Source organism: Pipistrellus hanaki, assembly GCF_964339955.1.
Source record: "Pipistrellus hanaki genome assembly, chromosome: 7".
Lineage (NCBI taxonomy): Eukaryota > Metazoa > Chordata > Mammalia > Chiroptera > Vespertilionidae > Pipistrellus > Pipistrellus hanaki.
In genome coordinates, this window is record NC_140509.1 from 81,574,362 (window position 1) to 81,599,156 (window position 24,795).

Sequence of the window (24,795 nt, forward strand, 5' to 3'; positions counted from 1 at the left end):
GGTGTTAAGAAAACTAATCAGCTGCCTGGGAAAATAGTAAGTTGAATCCCTGTCACACATCTTGCATCAAGAAAGAGTTGCATGACTATAATTTACTAAAATCTATTGTATGGTAAATGGACTTAAATGAAATCTATGATAAGTAATGGATTCTATGATAAGTAATGATATCTTAATAAAGTGTTTATAAAAAATAAAATCCAGAAGAGCAAAGATTTAAACAAAATACTAATATGTATTATTTTGTTCTAATATATATATATATTATAACTATACGTGAAAGAAACATACGATAGAAATATTTTTTTTTATGTATTGGAAAGGAGAGTGAATTTTTTAAACAAGACATACTATTCTAAAGCCATAAATGAACAATTTGATAAATATGTTTATATAATGATTAAATGTTTTGCAGAAAATACCAGAAACCAAGTCAAAAGAAAACATGACAAACCATTAGAAAAGCATTGAGAGCACATAGGACAAACTGATAATTAGTACAATATATAAAGAGCTCTTAAGAATCAATATGGTTCTGACTGGTTTGGCTTAATGAATAGAAGTCAGTCTGCGGATTGAGGGGTCCCAGGTTCGATTCTGGTCAAGGGCATGTACCTTGGTTGTGGGCGCATTCCCAGTAGGGGGTGTGCAGGAAGCAGCTGATAAGAGTTTCTCTCTCATTGATGTTTCTAACTCTCTATCCCTCTTCCTTCCTCTCTGTAAAAAATTAATAAAATATATTTTTAAAAAATTAATGTGAACATGACTAGCATCCAAGAGAAAGAGGAGACCTCTCAGAGAAAGAGCTTATACCAATATATTCTCCTACCAACAGCCTATTGGTACAAGCTCTTTGGAAGCAACTTTTGAACTAATTATCAAAGTTTTAAAAATATGTAAGTCCTATGATATAGTGATTCTACTTCTAGGAATTTATTCTATAACTATCCATAGATGTGCCCAAAGACATAAGCACCAGGGTAATTATTGCAGGAGCTGTTTGTAATGGCAAAACACTTGAAATCATACTAAATATCTGCCAATAAAAAAAGTGGTTAAAGAAATCACAAGTTTTTTTTTATTTTATTATTTCAATGAAAAACTATGCAGTTTTTAAAAACAGTTGATGAAGAACCTCAAAGTATATTAATTGAAAACAAAACAAAAAAGATATTGGGCATTTGTTTAGTGTTTATGTTTTAAATTTGTGTATATGTCACAAATATATCTTTGCATATGCATAAACTATTTTAACTTCTTCCTGTCCTTTCTGATTACAACATGTTCCAAATTGAGCCTATGAACAAAAATATGAATGAGTTCCTTTCACATATATCATTTCATTTAATTTATGCAACATCTGTATACAAATGATACTAAGATAGTAATTTATTTTTTAAATATGGCACGTGATGTATTATGAGTGTTAAATTCTTGATGCCAAGGCTCTGTTCATAAGGAAAAGCCTAAACTTCCTATAATGATGTAGGACCTTCTTTGTCACCTGACCATTTCCTTCTTTCTCACATTAATCTATATCTTTATAAGATTAACACACTGCTCTATATTCTTTCATTTGTACCTCCTTTCCACATTTAGGACCTTCTTGCAGTGATGTTTTCAGTGAAATTCTACATTCTCTTAAAGTGTTAACTCAATGCCACCTATTGAACAAATACTCACTTGTCATTCTCAACAACTTCAATAGTTCCAGTTCATCTACAGCCCATAGTTTTTAGAGTTTTTTTCTACTTCAAAAGCACTCTATACCACTCTGTTATATTTGATTGTGTTATTTCAAGGCCATGAACATATTGAAACTGGAGGCCCTGTTTTTTGTTTTTGTTTTTTTAATTATTGATTTCACAGAAGAAGGGAGAGGGAGAGAGATAGAAACATCCATGATGAGAGAGAATCATTGATTGGCTGCCTCCTGCATGCCTCTCACTGGGGATCGAGCCCACAGCCTGGGCATGTGCCTTTACCAGAATTGAATCATGATCTACTGGCCGGGGTGGAGGCCCTGTTTTTATTCCCATAACTACCACAATATCTAGAATATAGGAAAAGATAAAAAAAATATTTACTAGAAAAATTATTTACCTCAATCTTAATAATTTTTGATTACCCATAGGTTAAAGAATGCTATACTTAACATGCATATTTGGGGAATGAATATTTGAAATGAAAAAATGGTTTATTCATGGGAAATCTTTTTGCCTTGCTTTCTAGAATTCAAATGAATGTTCGTGCTTAATAAACAGAATGGCTACAGTTTTTTGATACAGATTTGGAGCCAGTAGATATTTGTGAATGTGAACCTTATCATACCTTCTGGAACTTCTATGTTTAATACTTTTTTTCTGTGTTTTCATAGGAACCAGGGAAAATGTGTAGAGGGCATGGTGGAGATCTTTGACATGTTGCTGGCTACTTCATCTCGGTTTCGTATGATGAATCTCCAGGGAGAGGAGTTTGTGTGCCTCAAATCCATCATTTTGCTTAATTCTGGTGAGTTGGTAACATGTGAGAATTTAATTCTGGGTTACTGAAATATGTATTTCCAACCAGATGCAAGATACCTGCTACAAAGGCAAAATCATCAGTGGAAGGAAACCACTGACAGACATTTAAAACAATCTATTGGCATTGTTGACTACTCACTGAGGTGGAACCTCACTGGTCAAATATGATGAATGAAAAACAAAAAATGGGCATTGAATTAAATGGCCTTTTTGTTGAAATAGTTGCATCTTTTGGTAGATATGGGGGATGTTTTTATTAAAGTGATTCAAGTATAGACATATGTCTGTTGACCAGTAGTTCAAGTTACACTGTTGGGAAAATGGTAACCAATTCCAAGCTCCAGATCGTGAGGAAAGAAGCTTATTTGACACAGACTATATTGTTGGTCAAAACTGATTAGTTGAAAATATAACTGGCTCAGAGATATAAAATCCTGGTCCTAAAACTGAGGCAGATGGAATGCAGTAAATTGGACTAGCTGAAAGGGAGTTTTTTTCATTGGTCTTTGGTATCTAATTCAACTGTCCCCTCCTATTTATTCATTGGAGAGAGCTCAGCTGAGAGCACCTTTTTTTTGTAGTGAGGTTGGCTGTATTATAAAAAGTCATGTCAGGTCACCAGATGGAAATCATGGCTCACCCTGAACTAGCACCCTACCTCCTCCTAGGCCCTCAGTATTTGGCCCTAAGCACCAGATCTCCAGTCTGTGGGACTTGAAACTTAACAATTGGGTGTCAGCTACAGTGTAGATGCCTTAATCTGGACCTTTGTCCATGATCCATGGCCCTCCTTCATGCCTCAGGCCTCATTCTTACATAGAAATCATAGGCATTTTAAAGCCCTGGGATGATTTAGATTTCCTTTCTTACACCATTAGATACTATCTCAAATTTTCCAGTAACTGATCTAACAGTCTATATTGATTACGGGTAGAGATCAGCACATCTCTCTCTTTTCAGATGTCTTGTCTCTTCCTAATGATTGGTGGTCCCTTCCCACCCCCCACCCCCTCTAACAATTTTCCATTTCTCTTCCCCACCAATGCTAGTAACCAGATACTTAATGGCCATCATAGTAATCATTCTCACTTATCAACAGATAAATGGAACTCTATACTATTACACTAGGCAAGGACTGAATTATAGAATGAAGTTACATAAAAAAAATTAATGCCATCTATACTAAGGAAGTGATTATGACTCCATTCAAGTTTCTGGTCCCACTCACATGCATTGTGCTTTTCATTTTAGTCATTTGTCCTGGACATTGAAGGGTCCAGATCCTCAATGGCTCCTTAGTGGGTGAATGTTCTGGGAGCAGTGCCACTCGGCTGCCTGGTGCCAGGTCCTGAACCTGCTGCTGCTTCTGTGGAGGGCGGGCACATTCGCACAGCTTTCATGTGGGCAATCTTCTAACTTCAGGGAAAGCTGTCCTGTCAGGGCTGGGACATTTCCCCACTTTACCAGGAAATAATATCCCAGACAGGAAGTGAAATTGGCGAGCTGTATAATCAAAGTTACCTTGGTAACCAAAAGTATTTCCTTTTGATCCATATAGCTTTTTCCAACATTATTGACCTGTTCCTGTGATTGGGTATATTGTAAAAAATATTACGTAAAAAAAGGCAAGACTTTTGCCATCAAAATTTTGGATTCATAGACCCATGTTTTTTAAGTCCCAAAGGGGGGAAAAAAACTTTTAGCCCACGTAAGAAAGTCTATTATTAAAGACTAGCACCAGAGCCTGCCTGGTGTGGCTCAGTGGTTGAGCACTGACCTGTGCACCAAGTCACAAGTTCAATTCAAAGTCAGAGTGCATGTTGAGGTTGCAGGCTTGATCCCCGGTAGGGGACGTGCAGGAGCCAGCAGATAGATGTTTCTTTCTGATCGATGCTTCTATCTCTTCTGCCTTTCCCTTTCTCTCTCTCTCTAAAATAATAAAAACATATTTAAGAAAAAAATATTAGCACCAGAATCTCAAGCCAGAATTTCCCACTGAAGAATTGCAGAATTTGGACCTCTATCTTATACCCCCCCTCTACCCTCCCCTCCCCGCCCCCCTACACACACTAGTTCAATGTTCTTACTGGATTCTCCTTCTTTCTCGGGATCTCCTGTGAGCTTCCCCTGCACTTAAAGGGTTGGAACACCAATTTGGAAATGCAATGCATTGCATACTGACAGAGTTTAACAGCTGTCTTTTGGTGAGATAGCAGGGCGACAGCTGGCTCAAGAGCAGTAACTAAACAGTAGCTGTCTCTCCACCTGGAAAAAGCGAGGTAACTTTTTCCACTCCCAAAGCGAGCTGTGTTTCCGAAAAGCAGAGCTGCTGCTGGGCATAGCTCCCCGGGTTGCATATTGCTCCTGAGAAATGAGATAAGGGGGCAGGTCTTTGAAACAGAATCGTGTATGGTACTGGATCCTTTTTCAGAGTAAAAAAAGCAGTCGGTCAGATCCTTCTCAGATCTCATCTCATTCAGGAAATCTACCACCCACGTTCAGAATGAGCTTTTCTTCTCTAGACTACTGTGGTTCTTACAGTCAGTACCACACAATCTAACATTTGGTTAGTTGGTTGTTTAATTCATTTATTTAACAATTCATCATTTATTGAATTCCTACTACAGCTTTATTTCAAATATATGAAAATGTATGGCAGGGTTTGTTTTTTTGTTTGTTTTTGTTTTGTTTTTTGTTTTTGTTGTGTGTTTTCTTTTTTTTACTTCAACCTGGATTGGTTCTTTATGCACGGATGTCCTAATATTTCTATAAGACATGAATCTCTTCTTCTGTATTCCTCATAGCCTTTAGCCCATAAATGGTCAACAAGCATCCCATCATTAGGTCACTTAATAGATGCTCATTTGCTGGACACAACCAGGAGGACCTGGCAAGTCCCCATGTTCCCAGGCTATATCTACCGTTATAAAACCTATCCTTCTCAGCACACTGTAGATTGAGGCAACACAAAACCAGCTACTGGTAAAACAATGCCCATCCCCCTGGGTTACTGTGAGCTAATGGGGAAATTATGTCTAGACTGTCTAATGTAGTTCATGGAACACAGAAGATCCTCCATCAAGGACAGCTATCGTCATCGCTCTTGAAAATCTCTGGCTTAAATGGAGTCAGTTCGTGGCTTTTTTCAATATAATTAAGTGCTTTTAGTTTAAAGATTGCCTGTTGGGCTTAACAACTGTAAGGGGACTTTGGGGTAATACTAACAATACAGATCGCCACTGTTTCCTGAGACTTTGTTATTGTGCATTTGATTATATGGAGAGAAATTTTAGCACAAGACTTATCTCCTGGATGATAATTGATTGTTATTTGAATCTTCATATTGGCTGAACTCAAGGAAAACTGAGGTGAGCCTCTTGCTATCACCAGGCACTCAATTAGCTGCTTCTTTTCCCATATGTGATCCTCATAAACCCCTGGGAATCCACTCCTGTTCAGGACAAAACTCTTTCAGTGAGTGTTTTTCATGACTCAGAAAAAGTCACAGGTCAAAGCTTAATAAGTATAAACCTATAGTCTCCAGTCAATAGTTTAAATTGAATTGAATACTTACATCTATCCCTTTCTGACCAGAATTCTTTATATTTCCCAGTAATTCAAAGATTCTCATACACTTCATTCCTTGGTAACTTTATCCAGCTGACTCCCTGGAGAGCCTGTGGGACTCCTGAGTCAGCATCACTGTTATCTAATAGACCCATTCTCCTCTCCTGACTCCCAGATCATTCCAGATACCAGGAGGTCTTCTCTGTGCCTACTGGACCCCCCCGTGTTCCCTTCAGTAGGTGCATCTGTTGCTCCTGAAATGTCTCATGCTACCGAAATATTGTACTCTTCATTACCTGTTCATCCCAAGCGGATGGATCTACAGACACTTCTCTCTCAGTTGATGAAGTAGTGAAGAGGAGGAAAGAGCCAAAAGTCATAGAGTGAAAAGTCAAAGAAAAGAGAATCCCAGAAAGAGTTATGGCAACGTCTCTAAAATGTACACCCTGGTGTTCATGAGAGGAAAGGGGGCTATGGAATGGTGAACAGGATCATATACATTCAACATCAGCATACAAACAGCACCAGCTGTTGTCTCCTCTAGTTCTGGTTCTCTGCTTATATGGCCCATCTTTTCATCTCGGTGGCTTGCCAAAGCATAGGATGCTGGAGGGGGTGACGTCGTTTGCTTTACCTGTGTGCACTGGGGGCCCTACTCTGGTCAGGGAAGCATTTATTTCATGAAAAGTTATAACAAAACTTTTATCACAATGGATGTTTTCTTTCTTTGGACCTGCCTTCTTTGTACTCTTATTTATTAGACAATTATTTAGAGCATTTACATGTTTACGTTTAGAAATAAGATAGTGATTCAGTGTCGACATATTTAGATACAAGAACATTTTGAAAGCGTATTGACAGTCAGGACCATTCATTCTCAGTCCTGAAAGGTCAGGCCTTGGAAAGTGCAAATAGGCATGACAGGTCTGCCCATTGTTGTTAGGTGAAGGAGACTTCATTGTATTGATCTCTTGAGTTCTTTATGATGCAGGCTCCCTCTCCAGCTTCGTGCTATTATTTTGAGATAAATGGCACTTCATGGTTATTAAGTGGTTCATTGTCTTCTCCTGGCTGACTGGGTTCTGTAGATGGTCACTCAACTGTAGGAACCTTTCCCTGCTACTAACTTCTGGGCAACATGGAGCACACCTCACGGGCTCCCTTAATTTCCTGCCAACTGGTCGTGGCATGGACTTGTCATGGGGGAGGCAGCTGTGCCACTCACCTACGGCTGTGGGGGTGGGGAAGAGATGTATTCGGATAAGCTGTGTTCATGAGCCTCAGGTGGAAAATGGAAATAATGATACCAACTAATGGAATCCTTGTGACTACTGAGAGAAAGGCCATATAGTATCTGGCACACAGTAGATGCTTTATTCATGCTCTTGACATACAAAGCCCTCCCTGGCTTTTGGCTCTATGGAAAAAAATTGCTATGTCCTTCTTAGCAGATAATACACCCCTGCCTGGACATTCTAAGGAGGGGATTTCACTCCTCACTTTGGGGGATGAAGAATTGCATTTTCACAACCAAGGCAACCTTCTTATAAATGGAGGAGTCTTGGGCCCCAGATGGGGCCATTGGCTCCTGTATCTTGTCAGAATTTCTAAGAAACTGGTGAATCAACCAAGTGTCTGTAGCCTGGGGAAGGCGTGGGAGTCCTAATGTGAATTTCTGGGACGGGGCAGAGGTATCAGCTACTTGGGAACTACAAATGCTTACATCATTCTGGATATTAGAAACAGTTTTTAGTTCTGTTGAGACCCGCCCCCATCCCCCAAGGGAGGAAACAGATTTTTGTAGTTTTGTGCTTCCAAGAGCACTGAACAAGGAGGAAGCCCTCCTTGATTCGATGGCTATGTTGACCCACCTCCTCTAAGCTCCAGAAGTCATGTAAATAGGCATCCTTAAGTCTGAATAATGTGTGCACCTGTTTAGAAAGGAAAAACTGCCAGGCTCCCCCAATGCTGACTTAATATGCTCTTTGTATTATAATGCTGCTTAAATATTAATTACCATGTTTATTATGCAAATGAATAATGGAGCATACTCTCCAAGTTTATAGCGCTTATCTAAACACAAAGCAAACTCACAAATTAAATACTAAAAACTGAAAGGCAAAGTGATAACGTGTTGGCAGAAGCTGAGCTGCTGTTAGCACCAGGCCAGGTCCGCTCCTCTATAGCAGGAGCTCCTCTATACTTCCCCCACCCCTGGCCTGTGTTCAGAACCATCGTGAAAACTTTGTTTGCACAACATGCTGTCATGTCATCTGGCTTTGGCAAGAGCACATCATTTATGTGTTTCGTTTGTTTTGTTCTATGCTTATTTATCTGAGATACTTGAAATACAACCATTATATTCTAAGGCAATCATAAGCATGGGTGGAACATGTGTTATGTGGGAAACAAAAGGCATATGAGTTATCTAGATGGGTGTGTCTCAGTATCCCACACATTTCAATCATCTGGGGATCTTTGAGAAAAAAAAAAATATCCCCCTATGGGGACCATTTTCAGAGATTCTGATGTAATTGGCTCCGAGCAGCGCTTGGATGTCAGTACTTGTTTCAAGCTTTCACCAAAACTCAAATCTCATCAGGATTGAGAGCCATGATTCAACGGATCCAGTACATTCTGATCTTAATGTCTTAATGATATTTTAAGGATATCATTAAAAGCACATTTTATCATTTTAAAAAGCAATTTAAAGACCTTTGAGAATCTTTTTAACTTTCAGGAGTCTGTGGAAGCTAGTGTGAACACAACTGGTGTAGGTGATGAAATTTCAGCTAAATTAGATAATCCTCTAGTACCTTATAAAATGAAGCATTCAGCAAACTGTGCAGGAACATCTGCTCGTGCTCAGAACTGTAGAGGCACAAGGGTGAATAAGATCTGCTCGCTCTATTACACATTGGGTTTTGCAGGGGACACAGACAATGAACTAATGGTTTTAATATCATGATAAATGTGCACACAGTGTGACAATAGGTCCTTGTATGAGGACTGGTGCATGAGCTGAGTCTTGAGGATAAGTGGGAATTAGCTGGAGTCATAAAACAGGTCCGGGAGAAAGTTCTGGCTTCATCACCAAACTAACATGGTCTCATCAAGCCACTGGACCTCTTTCCACCAGTTTCCTCAAATGGAAATCATAATTCTAAATAGTTCTGTCAACTGGATAGGTTTTTTTATGACATAATAAGGCAGCTTAAAAACATAAGCTAATATTACATTTCCATTACAGTATGTTATTTTTTTTAAGGGAAAATATTTAGTGGTCTAATATTCTACCAAGTTGTTGGTGTCAAGATCTTCCGGTTCCAATAGAAAGACCGGAATTTCACTCAGGCCCTATATTTGGATGGGCCTTAGGTGCCCTCAAGCCCAGAATCCTAAACTACCATTTACAAGTGTGTTGACACTTGAACCAAAGAAAACCAGAGGAAAACAACAACAGAATACCACCAATTTCTTGAGCTCGGACGTGAATGAAAATACTGTTTTCTAATGGGTTTGTCTTTCTCCACAAGATACTCACTGGACAAGTAAAGGAGTATGTATGGTTTCCTGAAACATTTAAAGGAAAATTCAAACTGTCCTGTGAGGTTTTGAGTCCAAAGCAAACATGTCTGCACTTGGTTGCAAGACCTACCGCTGGGCCTGGCCTCTCGCTTGTGGCCCAGTGGCCGTGTCCAACTGCTCTTGGATTGAAAGAAAGATGGGCAAGCAAGCATATTCCTATCCCTGACTGTGCCAGGATGTCCTTGAGGCTGCATCAGCTCCAGCACTTCCCCCAAAAGGCGCACGTGACTTTTTATGTTGCAGTAGATTGAGGCTGCCTAAGCCTTGCTTTCTCCGCATTTTCACTTGATATCACTTTTTAGATTTTTTTCTTCTGGCAGATGAGAAAGACAGTAATACTCCACTGAACTGAGGACATTCATGGATTTTCAAGCTACTATTTGTTAGCTTACCTAACATTTGGTGAAGATTTACTGTTTTCCAGGCACTGTGTTAAGTGCTGGGAATGCAAAGTTGCCTTTAGGGCCTTAGCTGTGACTGGGAGACAGTAGCAGCTCCTGTTGTGGGTTAGTGAAGTGAGGTATAATACATGGGCTTCCCCCGGGAGCCCGGGGGCTGCTCCATCCAGGTCACCCAGGGGTAATGCCAATCTAATAAAAGGGTAATATGCTAATTAGACTGGGAACCTTCCAGATATCCTTCTGGACCAAGCCATGGTGGCGGGGCCAAGGAAGAGGTGGTTAGGGACGATCAAGCTGGCAGGGGGGAGCAGTTAGGGGTGATCAGGTTGGCAGGGGAGCAATTGGGGGCAATCAGGCCAGCAGGGAGGGAAGTTGGGGGTGAGCAGGCCAATGGGGAGGGGTAGTTGAGGTGATCTGGCCAGTGGGGGGGGGGGCAGTTGGGGGCGATCAGGCCAGCAGGCAGAGTGGTTAGGGGCGATTAGGCAGGCAGGCAGGCAGATGAATGGTTAGGAGCCAGTGATTCCATTTTGCGAGAGGGATGTCCCACTGCCAGTTTAGTCCCAATCCCACTGGCAGTTGGACATCCCCTGAGGGGTCCCAGATTGGAGAGGGTACAGGCTGTGCTGAGGGACACCCCCGCCCCCCAGTTTACAAATTTTGTGCACCAGGCCACTAATAGTGATAATATTAGGAGTGATTAGGAAAGCAAGCGCCCACCTCAAGTACTTCATGGTCTGAAGATAAACATAGATACAAAAAGGAAATTGTTCTTTTAACAAAGGAAGCTGTGATTTCAAACAGCAATTTAGGTCACTTACGAATACAAAATATATTATTAAAGAAAGAGCAACAACCCAAAGTTAACCAGCCATGTGGACATTTTGATGTTTCTTATTGCAATATAGTGTGAGGGTTAAGGGCAAGGGTCTCTAGTTCCAAGTTCAAATCTTTTGGCTACTTTTGAGTTGTCTGACTTGGGCTGAGTTGCTTAAACCCTTTGTGATCTATTTCCTGGTCCATGAACAGGAGAAGGTAACAATGCCTACCTGTTAAATGAGCTAGCTCTTACAGCATTGCCTGCTTAGACCTCCACTGAATTCATGTTAGGTTCTGCTTCCTTTTCTCTCGCATGCTGTGTGTGCATGTATTCATATTTATACTTATGCATTTAAATTAAGGTGACACACACATACCTTCTTTAAAAATAATATTTTAATTGGCTGCAGAATTATTCTTGAGGGTATAACATCTTATATATAACAAATCTGACATTGTCATATACAATGCAATTTTTAAATTTATTATTAGAAATGCTTGGTTTGCATTCTTTTATGTCTGCTGCCCACTTATGATATTACTTTGGACATGTTTCTAGATTTTCTGGGTGAAAGGGTGTAAATATCTTTAAAGCTCTTGCTTCATATTGCTTACAGCTCCAGAACGCTCTACCCGGTTACACTTTCGCATGCATGCAACCTGAGTAGGCCAAGCGGAAGGCCGAGGAGGGAGGTGCTGCTGGCAAGTCCCTGAGAGCAGAGAGCTTCTTCTCCCAACCCTACCCCCTCATCTCACCCCCATCCCCACCCAGGCTCTCCTCTGCAGAAGATCCAAGGCCAGGAATTTCTACACAGGCTACATTATAAACATCATATTATCAACAACCCAAGCTCACCTTTTTGAAGCAGATTAACATCTGAGAATTTTATTGTATTGTATTAACTTTACTTTTTAAGAATTGTACAGACACTGTGTTGGTGAACTTCCCTGATTCCAAGCAGTCAGGGTGCTCAAAGGGTTGGCATTTTATGATTTTATGTCTTACCTTCTGCCTTTAGACCCTTTGCCACTGATTTCCCCCCCCCCCCCAAGTGATATTTACAAAAAGAAAGATGCGAGGTTGAATAGGCTGGAGGTGTGCCTGCCCTTAAAAGCTCACCTCGGGAAGGACCCTTGACTCCTCCGATGGTTTCCTTGCTCTGATTCTGGGGCTTTGGGTGGATGGACACCACCTTTCCCAGTCAATCATGAGCTAGGAAGAAGCAGCTTACCCTGTGACCCCAACACCACTCCATCCTGGCTCTTGTCCAGTGATCAAGGGGCTCCTGGTTCGAAGAGTGCCCTGTTTGTGCCATGGAGGCCCCAGGACCAACTGCAGCCTAATCTCCAGATCCCCCCGGTGGGGCGCAGAGAGACATGGGCTTCGTGGTCCAGCTCGGAGCTGCCATCAGCTCCGGGGAGGGCTGAGCATGACCTCAGGAAGGGACGAGCAGGAGCCATTTGTTTATTCTTTGAAATTGGCATCAACAACAGTGATGAGTGACATCCGGAGTGTAAAGTTCATTTTCACCCTGACAGGTGCGGCATCTGCCCTTTCTCTTGGCACAGTGAGTGCTACTCTTTGAGTGAGAGAGAAAACTTCACCTTCACGAAGAGCCTAGCCCTCAGCACCTTCTAGTAAATAACACTGTGTTTCCTTTCCATCCAACCTGCAGGTCCTGCGGGGACAATATCATGTCAGTCGTTGAAGCTGATGTTTTGTACTTAGAGGTGTAGCTCCTTATTTTTTGAAACATCCGTTCACTAATTGCATTTCCCCCCAACAGTCCAAGCATTGACAAGCTTGTGAAATGATAGCAATGAAAGGGACTTTGACTTTATGTTTTTTATAACATTTTCCTTGACCAAATTATGAAGGCATATATGCCCAAGTCAGAGAACTTGGAAAACACAGAAAAAACACCAAGATAAATAATGCTCCAAGGAATCATAGTCTCACCACACAAGAGTAATCACGGTTAACATTTTGGTGAAAGTTCATAATTAAAGAAACTCTTGGGAGAGGCCCGTGTTCCCCAGCATGCCCACTCTGCACACCATCTTGCACCCTGTTTTGAAAACTGGATTGCTCCTAAATCATTCCAGGAAAATTATTAGCTTTCTCAAGTGTCTCGGGAGGCGAGTCCATTGGCAGGCACTTGTAGTTTCTCACAAGCTTTGAAGTTGGGAAATTCTTCCTGGAGCTTTTGAACATCGGGCCAGGAGTGGGTCTGTTTGGGTTCTGGTTCCAGTTCTGCCACTTATTGACTGACCACAGGGTGACCTCGGGCTCACCCAGCCAGGCTGCCTGCCTAAAACCCCTCCCAACTCCAGCATCCACTCTCCCAGTTCCTTAACCTCTCTGAACCTCTGTTTCCCAATGAGTCAAATCTTTGAGGTGGATAAGCAGGGAGGGATGGATTTTTGTTTTTAATTAAAATTTTTTATTCCAATTTTATTTAGCTATAAATAGATGTAATGTTTTAAAAGCAATTTTAGGTTCATAGGAAAATGGAGTAAAAGGTACAGTCGGACATCCCCCTGAGGGGTCCCAGATTGGAGAGGGTACAGCCTGGGCTGAGGGATACCCTCCAGTGCATGAATTTCATGCACCACGCCTCTAGTCTAAAGAATATATGTATAATCTACATGCTCAATAATTATATTTTTCAAAATAACTAGAGAGAACCATCAGCCATTTCAGCTCTACATCTAGGGAAAAAGGGAGGAAATATATCTGAAACTTTGTGGCTCTGCAGATAAACATGAAAATCAGAACAAAGAAGGTGTAATCTTCATTTATTAGAGATAGGTGCTGAACATCACAGGAGATTTAAGCAGTGCTATTCACTTCAGAAGGATGTGAACATGTGTATCGAGACCAATTATATATTCTTAGATAGCATGGCATTTATTTTTCTGGGTTTGAGGTTACATCAGATGAATGTCTAACAGACATTCAAATATAATGTAAGTAGACATTATATTTACACTAGTATTGTGTAGTGACTTGCCAGAAAATAGAAGGATGTCTTTTTTTAAAATTATTTTGTTTATAATTGCCTATTCCATAAAGATTTAAAATGGCTTACTAAATTTTATGCAATGCAAAGGGAGTAAGCTAGTAATTGACAAAACCTGCGAAAAGGGAAAATAATATGAATAAAATAATAAATCCAGATTAGCACACAGCAGTACATCTGTACAGTTCCTAGGAGTGGGCCACAAATTTGGCTCTAAATTTCCTCTGCTTAGCCAAAGTAAAGAGAAAAACACATTCTGTTATAAAGTTCACAGGCTTGCAATAAAAATAAAATAAACTAGACCAATACTTTCTTAGGGAAATCTCTACAAATTCTATTTCTCACAACTGGGACTTGATAAGGATTGTGCAACTAAAAATTCAAAATGTTTTATTTTAGTGAGAAATGAGAGTGTAGGCCTGGCTGGTGTGTCTCGGTGGTTGAGCATAGACCTATGAACCAGGAGATCAGGGTTCAATTCCAGATCAGGGCACATGCCCAGGTTGTGTACTCTATCCCCAGTAGGTGGCATACAGGAGACAGTTGATGGATGATTCTCTCTCAACATTGATGTTTCTCTCTCCCTCATCCTCTCCCTCTCCCTTACTCTCTCTGAAATCAATAAAAACATATTTAAAAGAAAGAAATGAAAGTGCAGGTATTTAGGATAGCCAGTCAGGGGAAGAACTAGGCTGTGGTTAGGGCTAAAGGCCTCCTCTGAGAATTGTTAACCACTCAAGGTTTTGGCAGGATGAGCTCAACTTTTTACCATTGCATCACCAAGGGTGAAGGTCAAGGGCTGAGCAAAGGCACCATAGGCAAGTAGGATGCATAATGTAGAGGAGAATTCATAATGTAGAGATGGGAGGATCCAAATGTGATTTCACCATATGATGAACCAGATCAGGAGTTTATCTTCAATCTTCCTACTATGGATCATTTTCCTCCCTAAGCACCTGGTGCCAATGTCCAGGTGTTCTGCTCACTGCTGCTGTGTAATTAATCAAGACAACACTTACAAATAGATTTGGATTCTATTGGTCATGAATTGGGATAAGGAACAGAGGTGATGGCTTGTGTCTTTCCCACAATGTCTGGGGCCTCAGATAGGGAGACTTACCAATTCAGGGTTATTTGATAGTCGTGAGCAGGAGTCATCTTGAAGTGTCTTTATTTACATGCTGGCCTTGGATGCTGGCTGTTGGCTGGGACACCCGTTGCGGTGCTTGTCTGTGACCTATCCATGGGCCTGGGCTTCCACACAGCCTGGCCCACTCTCCCTCTTAGAAGGCATGGAGGGCTCCAGAAACAAGTGCCAGCTGACAAGGCAGAAGCTGCATAACTTTGTGTGGCAGGCTCTTAGAAGTTGAGAAGCATCACTTCCAGCCTCTTTTTTGAAAATATAGATATATTTTTATTGATTTCAGAGAGGAAGGGAGAGGGAGAAATAGAAACATCAATGATGAGCGAAAATCATTGATCAGCTGCTTCCTGCATACCCCACACTGGGGACTGAACCCTCAACCTGGACATGTGCCCTGACTGGTAATGGAACTGTGACCTCTAGGTTCATAGGTTGACACTCAACCATGAAGTTACACCATCCGGGCCTCTTTTTTCTTCCTTTTTATTTTAACTACAAGTAAGTCACAGGTCTACCTACACATCAGGGAAGAGTGTAGACGTAGAGATGCATGTTGGAGGGAAATCTTGTCATCTCAGAAAAATACAACCTGCCCCAAAGTGTAAGAGCTGCTTCTTGCTTTGTGCTGTTACTCTATTGTCCTTGAAATGCCAGGCAACAAAAAGTGAGGTTCAGGGAAGTAAACTCACTGGAACAAATGCAACCCTCAGACCTCTTGAGACCAGTCCACCTCCCTGGGACTATGAGTTACACATAAAAACATGTGAACAAACTCCTCTGTAATAGACAAGCCACACATTTCCCATCGATGTATCTTTAGGATGTCTTCTTGATCTCAGAATCCTACTACTTGGAAAATCAAAACCCTGGCTGATTTTTAAAAATATGTTACAGATATAACTAACAAAAATAACTCTCCTGAGCAAAATATGCATTCATAATGGTTTTATCCTAAAAGGTAAAAGGCTAGGATACTATTTTTAACAAAATGAAAAACTGCAGTTTCATATATAAAGGTGAGATAGATGGCTGCCACTTAATTTATTTTCTTTTTTTAAATATATATTTTATTGATTTTTTACAGAGAGGAAGGGAGAGAGATAGAGAGCTAGAAATGTCGATGAGAGAGAAACATCGACCAGCTGTCTCCTGCACACCCCCTACTGGGGATGTGCCCACAACCAAAGTATATGCCATTGACCAGAATCGAACCTGGGACTTTTCAGTCTGCAGACCGACTCTCTACCACTGAGCCAAACTGGTTTTGGCTTAATTTATTTTCTTAAAGTGCCCATTTGAGTTTCTTCTCAAATAAGTTGAATTAGTTCATCAATTTCACGACCTGAAATCATTACTAAGAGATTTGCCCTTTGAGTCAGTTTGAATGTATTGATGTACCAAGTATTTATCTCCAGGAACATCCAGTAGATTTCATTAAAAATTATACTAAATTGATAAATGTCACTGAATCATTAACGTATGATTTCATACTCATCTGTGCCAAGAGGATGCTCATGGGTATATTCTGAAGCCCAACAAACAGGACCACCATGTTCCCATGTAGGGTTCTGGCAAGAACTCTTATCATCTCTAGGATCCCTCTCCTGCTGAGACCACTTAGAAGAGGACTTGGAAGAGTTTGTGATCTTACAAATACTAGTGGAACAGTAAACAATGTGCAAGGATTGGGTTATGGACAGGTTCTTCACTTTCCAGATAAATAATCACACATCGGTAGAAGAATGAAATTTTTCTATCTATGGGTAAATAGCACTCAAAGCAATACTCATTTTATTTGATTCGTGAAATAAGAAATCAGTTCCTGCATGGCATAGAGCAATCTCTTTGAAATCCTCAGTATGATGGAAATGCATCTTTGAGACATGACTGACTAAACATTCTCACATCCTGGGCTCTTTAACTGATTCTTTAATATATGGGTTGCTATGAAGTATGTTAGTGTTTAGAATAAATGGTTAACATGACAGGGGATGTGAGGTGGTACTAGAATCTAGATTAAAAATGTGACAATATTCAAATTTTGTAAGGAAAATAACTTCTAAGTGAACTATGCAACCTAAATCCTTGGAAACGTGGAAAATTGCAACAAAGGAGGCATGCAAATATCCTGTGACTACCTCTTCCCTTATACAAATTTATTCATTTATTCAATCAATCAATCTTAAAATCTTCCATATTTTGCATTAAAGCAAGGCAGCTTTAATAACAAGCAAGCTTCAAAATGTGTAATAGCTCAAACACAGAGAGGTTTATTTCCTGTTTCCTTAACAATGCTGGGTGCATGCACAGGTTAGTGTCAGCGCTGCTTCCATGTGGTCATTCAGGGACTCAGGCTGACGAGGGCTCTGGAATCTTATTGGGTGGCTTTGAGAGTTTTTTTTGAAATCACTTAGCCTGTTAGTCAGTAAGTTTGGTTGTCAGTCAGCAGGTTTGGTTAGAATGCCAAAAGAAGTTCTGAGAGTCAACCGTATTTGAGGATCACAAATATTAGAGAAAAATCTCTTAGATTTTTCAGAAAATAATTAATCACTGGGTGAACAGGATGAGAAGTTCCTTTTTACTCCAGCTGAGTGACAGCTTTCTGGTCCAGACTGATGACAGCTGTGGGCTTAAGCTTTCTTCACTATTTTTCCCATTGAGCCATTTCCTTTTATTTTGGTCAAACTGCCATGGACTGAAGGACTCCCCTGGGTCCACAGTCACATTCCTCCTTTTGGAAAGAACCAATGTGGCCTTCTTGAAGAATTTGTCCTCAAGCATCTGGCTATCCTCGCCTCTTCAGGAGCAGCTCAATGTGCCTCCCAGGGGAGGTCAAGGGCAGGGTCTGCTGGACACCCCTGGCTATGTTGTGCTTCCTTCCAGACACACCAGGTGCATCTGTGCACTGCAGTGCTCATGTCTGCATTCCTCCATCTTCTGGAAGACACTCTTACCTGGCAGAGTGATGAGGGGTGGAGAGGGGGTTCCTATAGAGTAGAGAGCAAAAGGAAAAAGGAAGAAAGTCCAAGTAGAGTGAGGGGAGTCATTGAGACCAAGAGAGTGAGAAAAATTGAATTGAGATCTCACACATGGGGATGTCCCAACAGTCTCACTGCCCATTCCTTGGTACTACCAGAGTTCTCCACAGACTCTTCCTGTAACTCCAATGCTGGCTGCAAGGTTCAGACAATGTAGTAGCTCAGATCTGCCAAAAGCACTGGAAGACTGGACAATGACACACAAATTGTATTTTTCCATCTTTGGGATTTGGAGTAACCTCAAGAGTTGCAAAAGCTTGTCTTGTCACAAGAATGTTTCTGAAGGTCCTCGGTGTCTGACCTTGGCTCTGTGCTTCTGGGAACAGTGGCACAGCCATCCAGGGTGGCGGAGACCACCTGCGATGTGGAATTGACCACCAGCTCCTTTTTGCCTTGCCAAAGCGCCTGAAATATTCTGGGAATTTGGATTTCTGTTCTTTCTTTAAAAGGGCCCTTTAGGGGCAACAGGCAACACACATGGTCCACGTCTAGCCACAGTAGACCAAAAAGGATGTGTTGGCTGCAGTTGTCAATTACTGGCATGTTGGTAGGACTGTATTTCTATTTCTAAGTGTATTTGCTCAGCTAGGAAGCATTTGCTGACGACAAGCTGTATTGGTGCCAAAACTCTACTAGAAAACAGGCTTGTTCTGAAAATGGCTTGCCTCCCAAGAGTTGTTGTAAAGAAAATTATTTCTCCACAGGCAATAGCTGCACTTAAGACATTAACTTTTGGACGAAAATAAGGCTTGAAATCTTTGTCGTATAACATAATGTGTGTACACAGTAGGTTCTTCATGACAGCATGCTGAAGGAGAGGCTCTATGTGCTGTCCATGCGTGCACGTTGAGGAAGAGAGGGGACCAACAGCCCCAGAGGAAACTTCACACCCTAGAGTCTGAATGGCAAGGCTCCTACCTCCCTTGCAAAGGGCACAGCATAATGCTGGCTTGAAGACCTCTGAGCTTCTAGCACATTCTGCTCTAATCCCGTGTGCATGAGTAGGAAGGGCAAGTGCTGTACCTTCCCAGGTAGGGACAGTTTGCTCCTTGAAGAAGAATGGGATTATTGGTGAATGAAGCCAGCATCCTGGGTGGTAACAAAAAAGGGAATTGGTAGAAAATGCATCATCCAAGTTGCATTAACTCAGCTCTGAGGCATGGGCAAGTTCTCAGGATATCCAGCCAGATGTAAAGCCTCTGAGAGGTACAAGGCTAGAATGTGTGTGATGACATAGAGCGGGGTGAAAGGCAGGATCATGGGGACTCAGCGGAGGCCACCCCAGACCCCTAAACCAGTGGCATACACTTTCCCTGCCATCCGTTACATATGGACTAATCTCAAGGCTACTGTTTTGTTTTTTTGTTTTGTTTTTTTTAATGTACACATTCTTTCTCTATCAACAGTCTGCATGGAACATAAGTGAAGTAATCCAGCAATTTCCTTCCTATCACTGTGTGTCTGCTGCTTACTCATTCTGTGTTCTCTTTGCTTTGGACCAAAGTGCCTCTCTGTACCAAAAGCTTTATTATTCTATCCATCTGTGTGTAAGCCAAGATCCTGACTATTCTGGTTTTGTTGTTGCATTTGTTTAAAGCTTAGCCATTTTCCATTCTGGGCAGTTATAACTCTGTTTACTATGAGTTCCTCTGTGTGTGTAAATGTTTTTTTCCCATTCCTAACCTCCAGCTGCTGTGAGAGCCATAACTCATCCCCACATTATCAGTACAGAGTCAGGGGATGATGAATTTTGGGAGGCTTAACTTGAAGGTACTAGGGAGGATGGGGAGGGGGAAGAAGAAATTTATTTATAAGAGGCATTGGGGCTGAATAGAAATAAGACCCAAACAATATGCTAACTACATATCATCAGGAGAAAATATCACATCTACTTCCTGCAAGATGCTATCATTATGAAGAATGATGCTTATTCTGGAGTATTTACTTGATAGAAAATCTATCCTGTGGTCCCAAGATAAGACCCATCCCGACCTCCTCCCGATCTCATACATCCCAGTTCTTTACCAACCTCCTCCTTCTGGTCCTTGGGCTGAGCTTACAACTTAGTTGAATAGTCAGGGTCCTTTCTTTTGTAGATGACTCACACTGCCTTAAGCATAATAGGACTTTATGGATTCATATGTTAGAAAGGATACTATGAAAGATCTAAAGACAAATAAAAAGATACAAGAAGCAGGACTATATAATTGGAACCAGGACCGCCCTTCCTTCCCCCAAACTCTAACCTTTGCATGTTGTTGGAATGTTTTATTCTTCAGACAGGAGCTCCATGTGCTATAGGAAGATACCACTGTGTAAAAGTCCCATATTCTTGTCCTTACAGTTCAGCAATCCTAGAGGAAAGAATTTCTGTCTCACAACATCCACATACAATTCTGGAGTTGTATGTGAACACTATAAGGCAGGGCTATGAGTCCAAAAGACTAGATTGGCCTGATTGGATAAATCCATGTGCGGGGAGGAGGATCTAGTGCCAGAAGAAAGGCAAGAAGGGAAAGAAGAACATGCCTGGCAGTGAAAAACAGCCTTTACCACAGACCTCTACCCACCCATCAGAAACCTTTCTTCTGAGGATGAAAAGCAGTGGGGCCCTAAACCTGACCTGAAATGTAACAGCAAGTAAAGTGCTACTTGGAAATATTACCTGTAAATCACTTAGCGTATCAAAATGTGTCTCCTGAGCATCTCCATTATAATGAGAAGTGGAGTCAGCTTGTTGGGCTTCATTCTCAGCTTTGCTGTCCTATTGCGTTATCTCAGTTAGTGCATCTCTCTGTCCTTGGTTTCTCCATTAGAAAAGGGGTGCCCTTCTCACAGGGTCATGGTCAGTATTAATGGCATAGTTTGTGTTGGGGTCAAAGCTGTTAGAGGTGGGTGGCTAGAGGAGCCATTGGGTCCCAAGGCTAATAGTGCCTCTCCGGGGACTCTTAATGACAAACCTTGGAAACTGGCTCACAGTAGGAATTTTATATAGTTGCTTGGGTCAAATGGGTTCAAACTTCCCCCTTGCTGTGTGAGAGAAAGGTGCTGACTCAGCATTATGTCCCACGCACACCGTCAAACTCCTGGACTTCATCCTGTTTGAGGTTCTCTCTCTCTCATTCTTTCTCTCTCCCTCTCTGTACATCCAGGAGTGTACACATTTCTGTCCAGCACTCTGAAGTCTCTGGAAGAGAAGGACCATATCCACCGAGTCCTGGACAAGATCACGGACACCTTGATCCATCTGATGGCCAAGTCAGGCCTGACTCTGCAGCAGCAGCACCGGCGCCTGGCCCAGCTCCTCCTCATCCTCTCCCACATCAGGCACATGAGGTGAGGCACTCCTGGTTCTCCACAGGAAAGACATAAAGAAAACAGACCCCCAAATATATATTACAGATTCCCCCAGGAAGGGCTGGTACCTGGGTGTGGACAGCACACTTGGAACAGTTTCTGGCATGTAATAAGCATAAATTTTTTAGGAGGATAGAAGAAGGAGCCTTCACACCTGTTTGGGGCATAGGGCAAGTGTAAGAGAAAGCTTCACAGAGAGAGTGACATTTACATTCAATTCGAAGCATATGCAAGGTCTTACATGGGGGAGAGTGCGCCGTGTGCATGTCGGGGGAAGTGGGCAAGTTTGGTCATTCACGTTGTCCCACCTGATCAAGGGAAGTCTTTGAGGCACTCATCCTCTGCAGGTACTGGGCATGTCCACGGTGGTTCCTGTGTCATACTCTCCTTACTTCACTGAGAAATCCTAAACAAGAGACTCTGTGCCCGGATGTGTCAGGGAGGTTCAATGTTGACTCCTCCATCCTTCTCAAATCTCTTCTTGTCACCTCCACTGCCATTACCCTAGTCCAATCTACCATCATTCCCTTCCGAGTTTCTACACCAGCCACCTTACACTTCTTCCTGCCTCCAATCTTGATCTTTTCAAATTCGTTCTCCATGATGGAGAGTGACCATCCTAATAGCAAATCTGGTCATGTTGCTTCCTTACTTAAAACCATGCAATAGCTTCCCATTGCTTTTAAATAAAAGTAGAAATCTCTTTATTTTGCTTATGCTACTCTTTTATGCTCTATCAGTGGTTCTCAACCTTTCTAATGCCACAACCCTTTAATACAGTTCCTCATGTTGTGGTGACCCCCACCCATAAAATTATTTTTGTTGCTACTTCATAACTAATTTTGCTGGTGTTATGAATCATAATGTAAATATCTGTGTTTTCCCATTGTCTTAGGCTCTATAGCACTGATTCTCAACATGTGGGCTAGTAGGGTCACCCAAAGTGTTTTCATGGCAGGGCAAGTCTCCAACTGCTGATGGCCTTTCCCCTGCTAAAGTGCAAATGTATTCTAGAACATTCTCTTGGTCCTGCCTACTCATGCTAGTTTTTAAAATTTCTAGATAGATAATAGCTGTTCTATGCTTTTCCTGGTAGTGTGGTGGAGATGGAGCAGAGTGGGGCTGGTGGAGGAGGACAGAGGACAGCTGGTAAAGGAGAAATGCTATGTACCTGCATTTCCCTACGTCCATCAACTCCCTAGTTTTTGGACATTTACTACATTCTTGGCACAGTTGTAGGCATATAGGATGGGCAAATTGTTGTTCCTCATGAAACTTGCAGTGTATATGTTGATGAGTATATGTGCATGAGGGGTCAAGGATAAATATTAATACAGACATACGTGAAAAGAAATTTCAGGTAGGAACACAGAGTCACGTCACAAGGGGTGGCTGAGCTGCAGGGGCTGAGGCCGTGGCCTTTCTGGGGAGGTGGATTGGAAGGTAGGGGACGTGCACTCGGGGCAGCAGGACAGCAGGTGCAGACACACTGAGTCTGGAAGAAAATGTGCTTAGTTTCTTCAATGGACAGCACGAACCCAGTGCAGGGAGAGAGGCAGGGGGTGTGCTGACAGGTGGGGGCAGCCACTTCAGTTACATCCTGTAGAGCATGAAAAGACATGTAGATGCTATTCTGAGTTAAGTGGAAAGCCCTTTTAAGCAAGAGACCTTCTTGAACTGTCTTCCACATTTTAAAAAAAAGTCCTTCCGACTAGGCTGTATCTCTCTCTCACCAGTTCTCTGTTGAGCTGTATTGCAGCTAGAAGGGAATGGAACCTCATTTGAGTCCATGGGAGGAAGCGACCTGCACAGCACAGCAAACCCTAAAATGCCTCTTTAAACAGGAAGAGCGATTGGCACATGTATTTGGAGTGTTCACTGTTGCTTTCTGGGAGTGTCAGGGCCTGGGGTTTGTGATGGTCTGACGCATCCTCTCTATGTGTCCCTCCCGGCCCCCGCAGTAACAAAGGCATGGAGCATCTGTACAGCATGAAGTGCAAGAACGTGGTGCCCCTCTACGACCTGCTGCTGGAGATGCTGGATGCCCACCGCCTGCACGCCCCAGCCAACCGCGGGGGCGCCCCCATGGAGGAGCCGCACCAGGGCCAGATGGCCACCACGGGCCCAACTTTACCACATTCCCTGCCAACGTATTACATCAGTGGGGAGGCAGAGGGTTTCCCCAACACGGTCTGAGAGCTCCCCATCCTCCCAAGTGTCTGAGAATCCCCGCAGCATTCTCCCCATGTCATACACCACCCATAGCAAAATTCTGCTCCTGAACACACTCCGGCTTGCACCCAGCACCACGGCTTCCTACTCTGAGTGGCCTGCGTCTGCTTGTTCGGTCCTTAGTGGCGCGTCTCCTTTTGGGAACAGCCAAAGGGACCCAGAGCTAACCTCTTGGTGAGAGCTCTCCTTCTCCCTTTGCTATGTGGCTAAGTGTGAGGCTGCCCGGAGCTGGCGCGACTGAACTCGGGCTCCGAGCTGGGGCTCAGATGAGTGTGCATTGAAGCTACCTACCAAGAGCCAGGCCTGGGGAGTGGATGTGGCACCTCTGAGAAGCACTTTCTAATGAATCTAAGCCACAGGAGAGAATCGCAAGTGGCTCCTGTGCCTGCCGACTTGGAGAGAGCTAGGTGGAGGGTTTATTGTAGCATCCTCTTGTATTCCTATAGTCATGTATCTTTTTATTAAACACCTTCAAGCTTTTGCTCTGTTGCTTGGCTGTAGCTGCCTGTTCCGTGATTGTCTATTCATTTCCCCTATAGGAATACAAGATGCGCACAGGGAAGGAAGACCCCCCCTAGTTGTCCACTTCAGACACTGCACCTCCGGACTGGCCGAGTGCTCCCCCATTGGCTCCCCGAGAGCACTCTGTCCAGTCCTGGGTCCCTGTGGATCCTGCTTCCCCAGAACCCGTGGAAAACAGCAAGTTGTCCCAGCTAAGTCACCTCCAGGGCCCCGTGAGGGGTACATCCTTGGTTTTTTCTTTTCGTTTTATAAAAGAGATCCCTCTCCCCACGGGACTCACCTGCTGTGCTGTGGTCTCAGACGTATCACCGGGGACGCTCTCCTTGGATCTCCCTAGTGTAATTTGCATGGAAGGTGGAACTATCGATAGTCATGAGTAGTGCCCAGCCACTGACCAAAATCACTTTAAAGGAGAGGGCACCCTGGTGACACGTGAAGCCCTGGGACACTGGCCTACATGAGCACATGTGCACAACTGTCGGGTCTAGAGCACAGCGAGGAGAGCAGAGTGAACACTGGATGACACTGGGAGACTCTGGGTGGCTGGCCACACTGCGCTGTGGCTGCCCTGGGACTAGGGGG

General features: G+C 42.6%; 1 protein-coding gene across 3 annotated transcripts in view; it reads left to right on the forward strand.

Annotated features, from left to right (window-relative positions):
* Positions 1-24,180, forward strand: part of ESR1 (estrogen receptor 1) — a 284,618-nt gene extending 260,438 nt beyond the window's left edge. For all 3 annotated transcript variants that reach the window (XM_084890184.1, XM_084890185.1, XM_084890186.1), the window contains exons 7-9: positions 2,378-2,511; positions 21,255-21,438; positions 23,421-24,180. In XM_084890184.1, the coding sequence (XP_084746310.1) occupies positions 2,378-2,511; positions 21,255-21,438; positions 23,421-23,655 (553 nt within the window). In that variant the 3' untranslated portion in view covers positions 23,656-24,180. The remainder of the gene's footprint in view (positions 1-2,377; positions 2,512-21,254; positions 21,439-23,420) is intronic.
* The last annotated feature ends 615 nt before the right edge of the window (positions 24,181-24,795 follow it).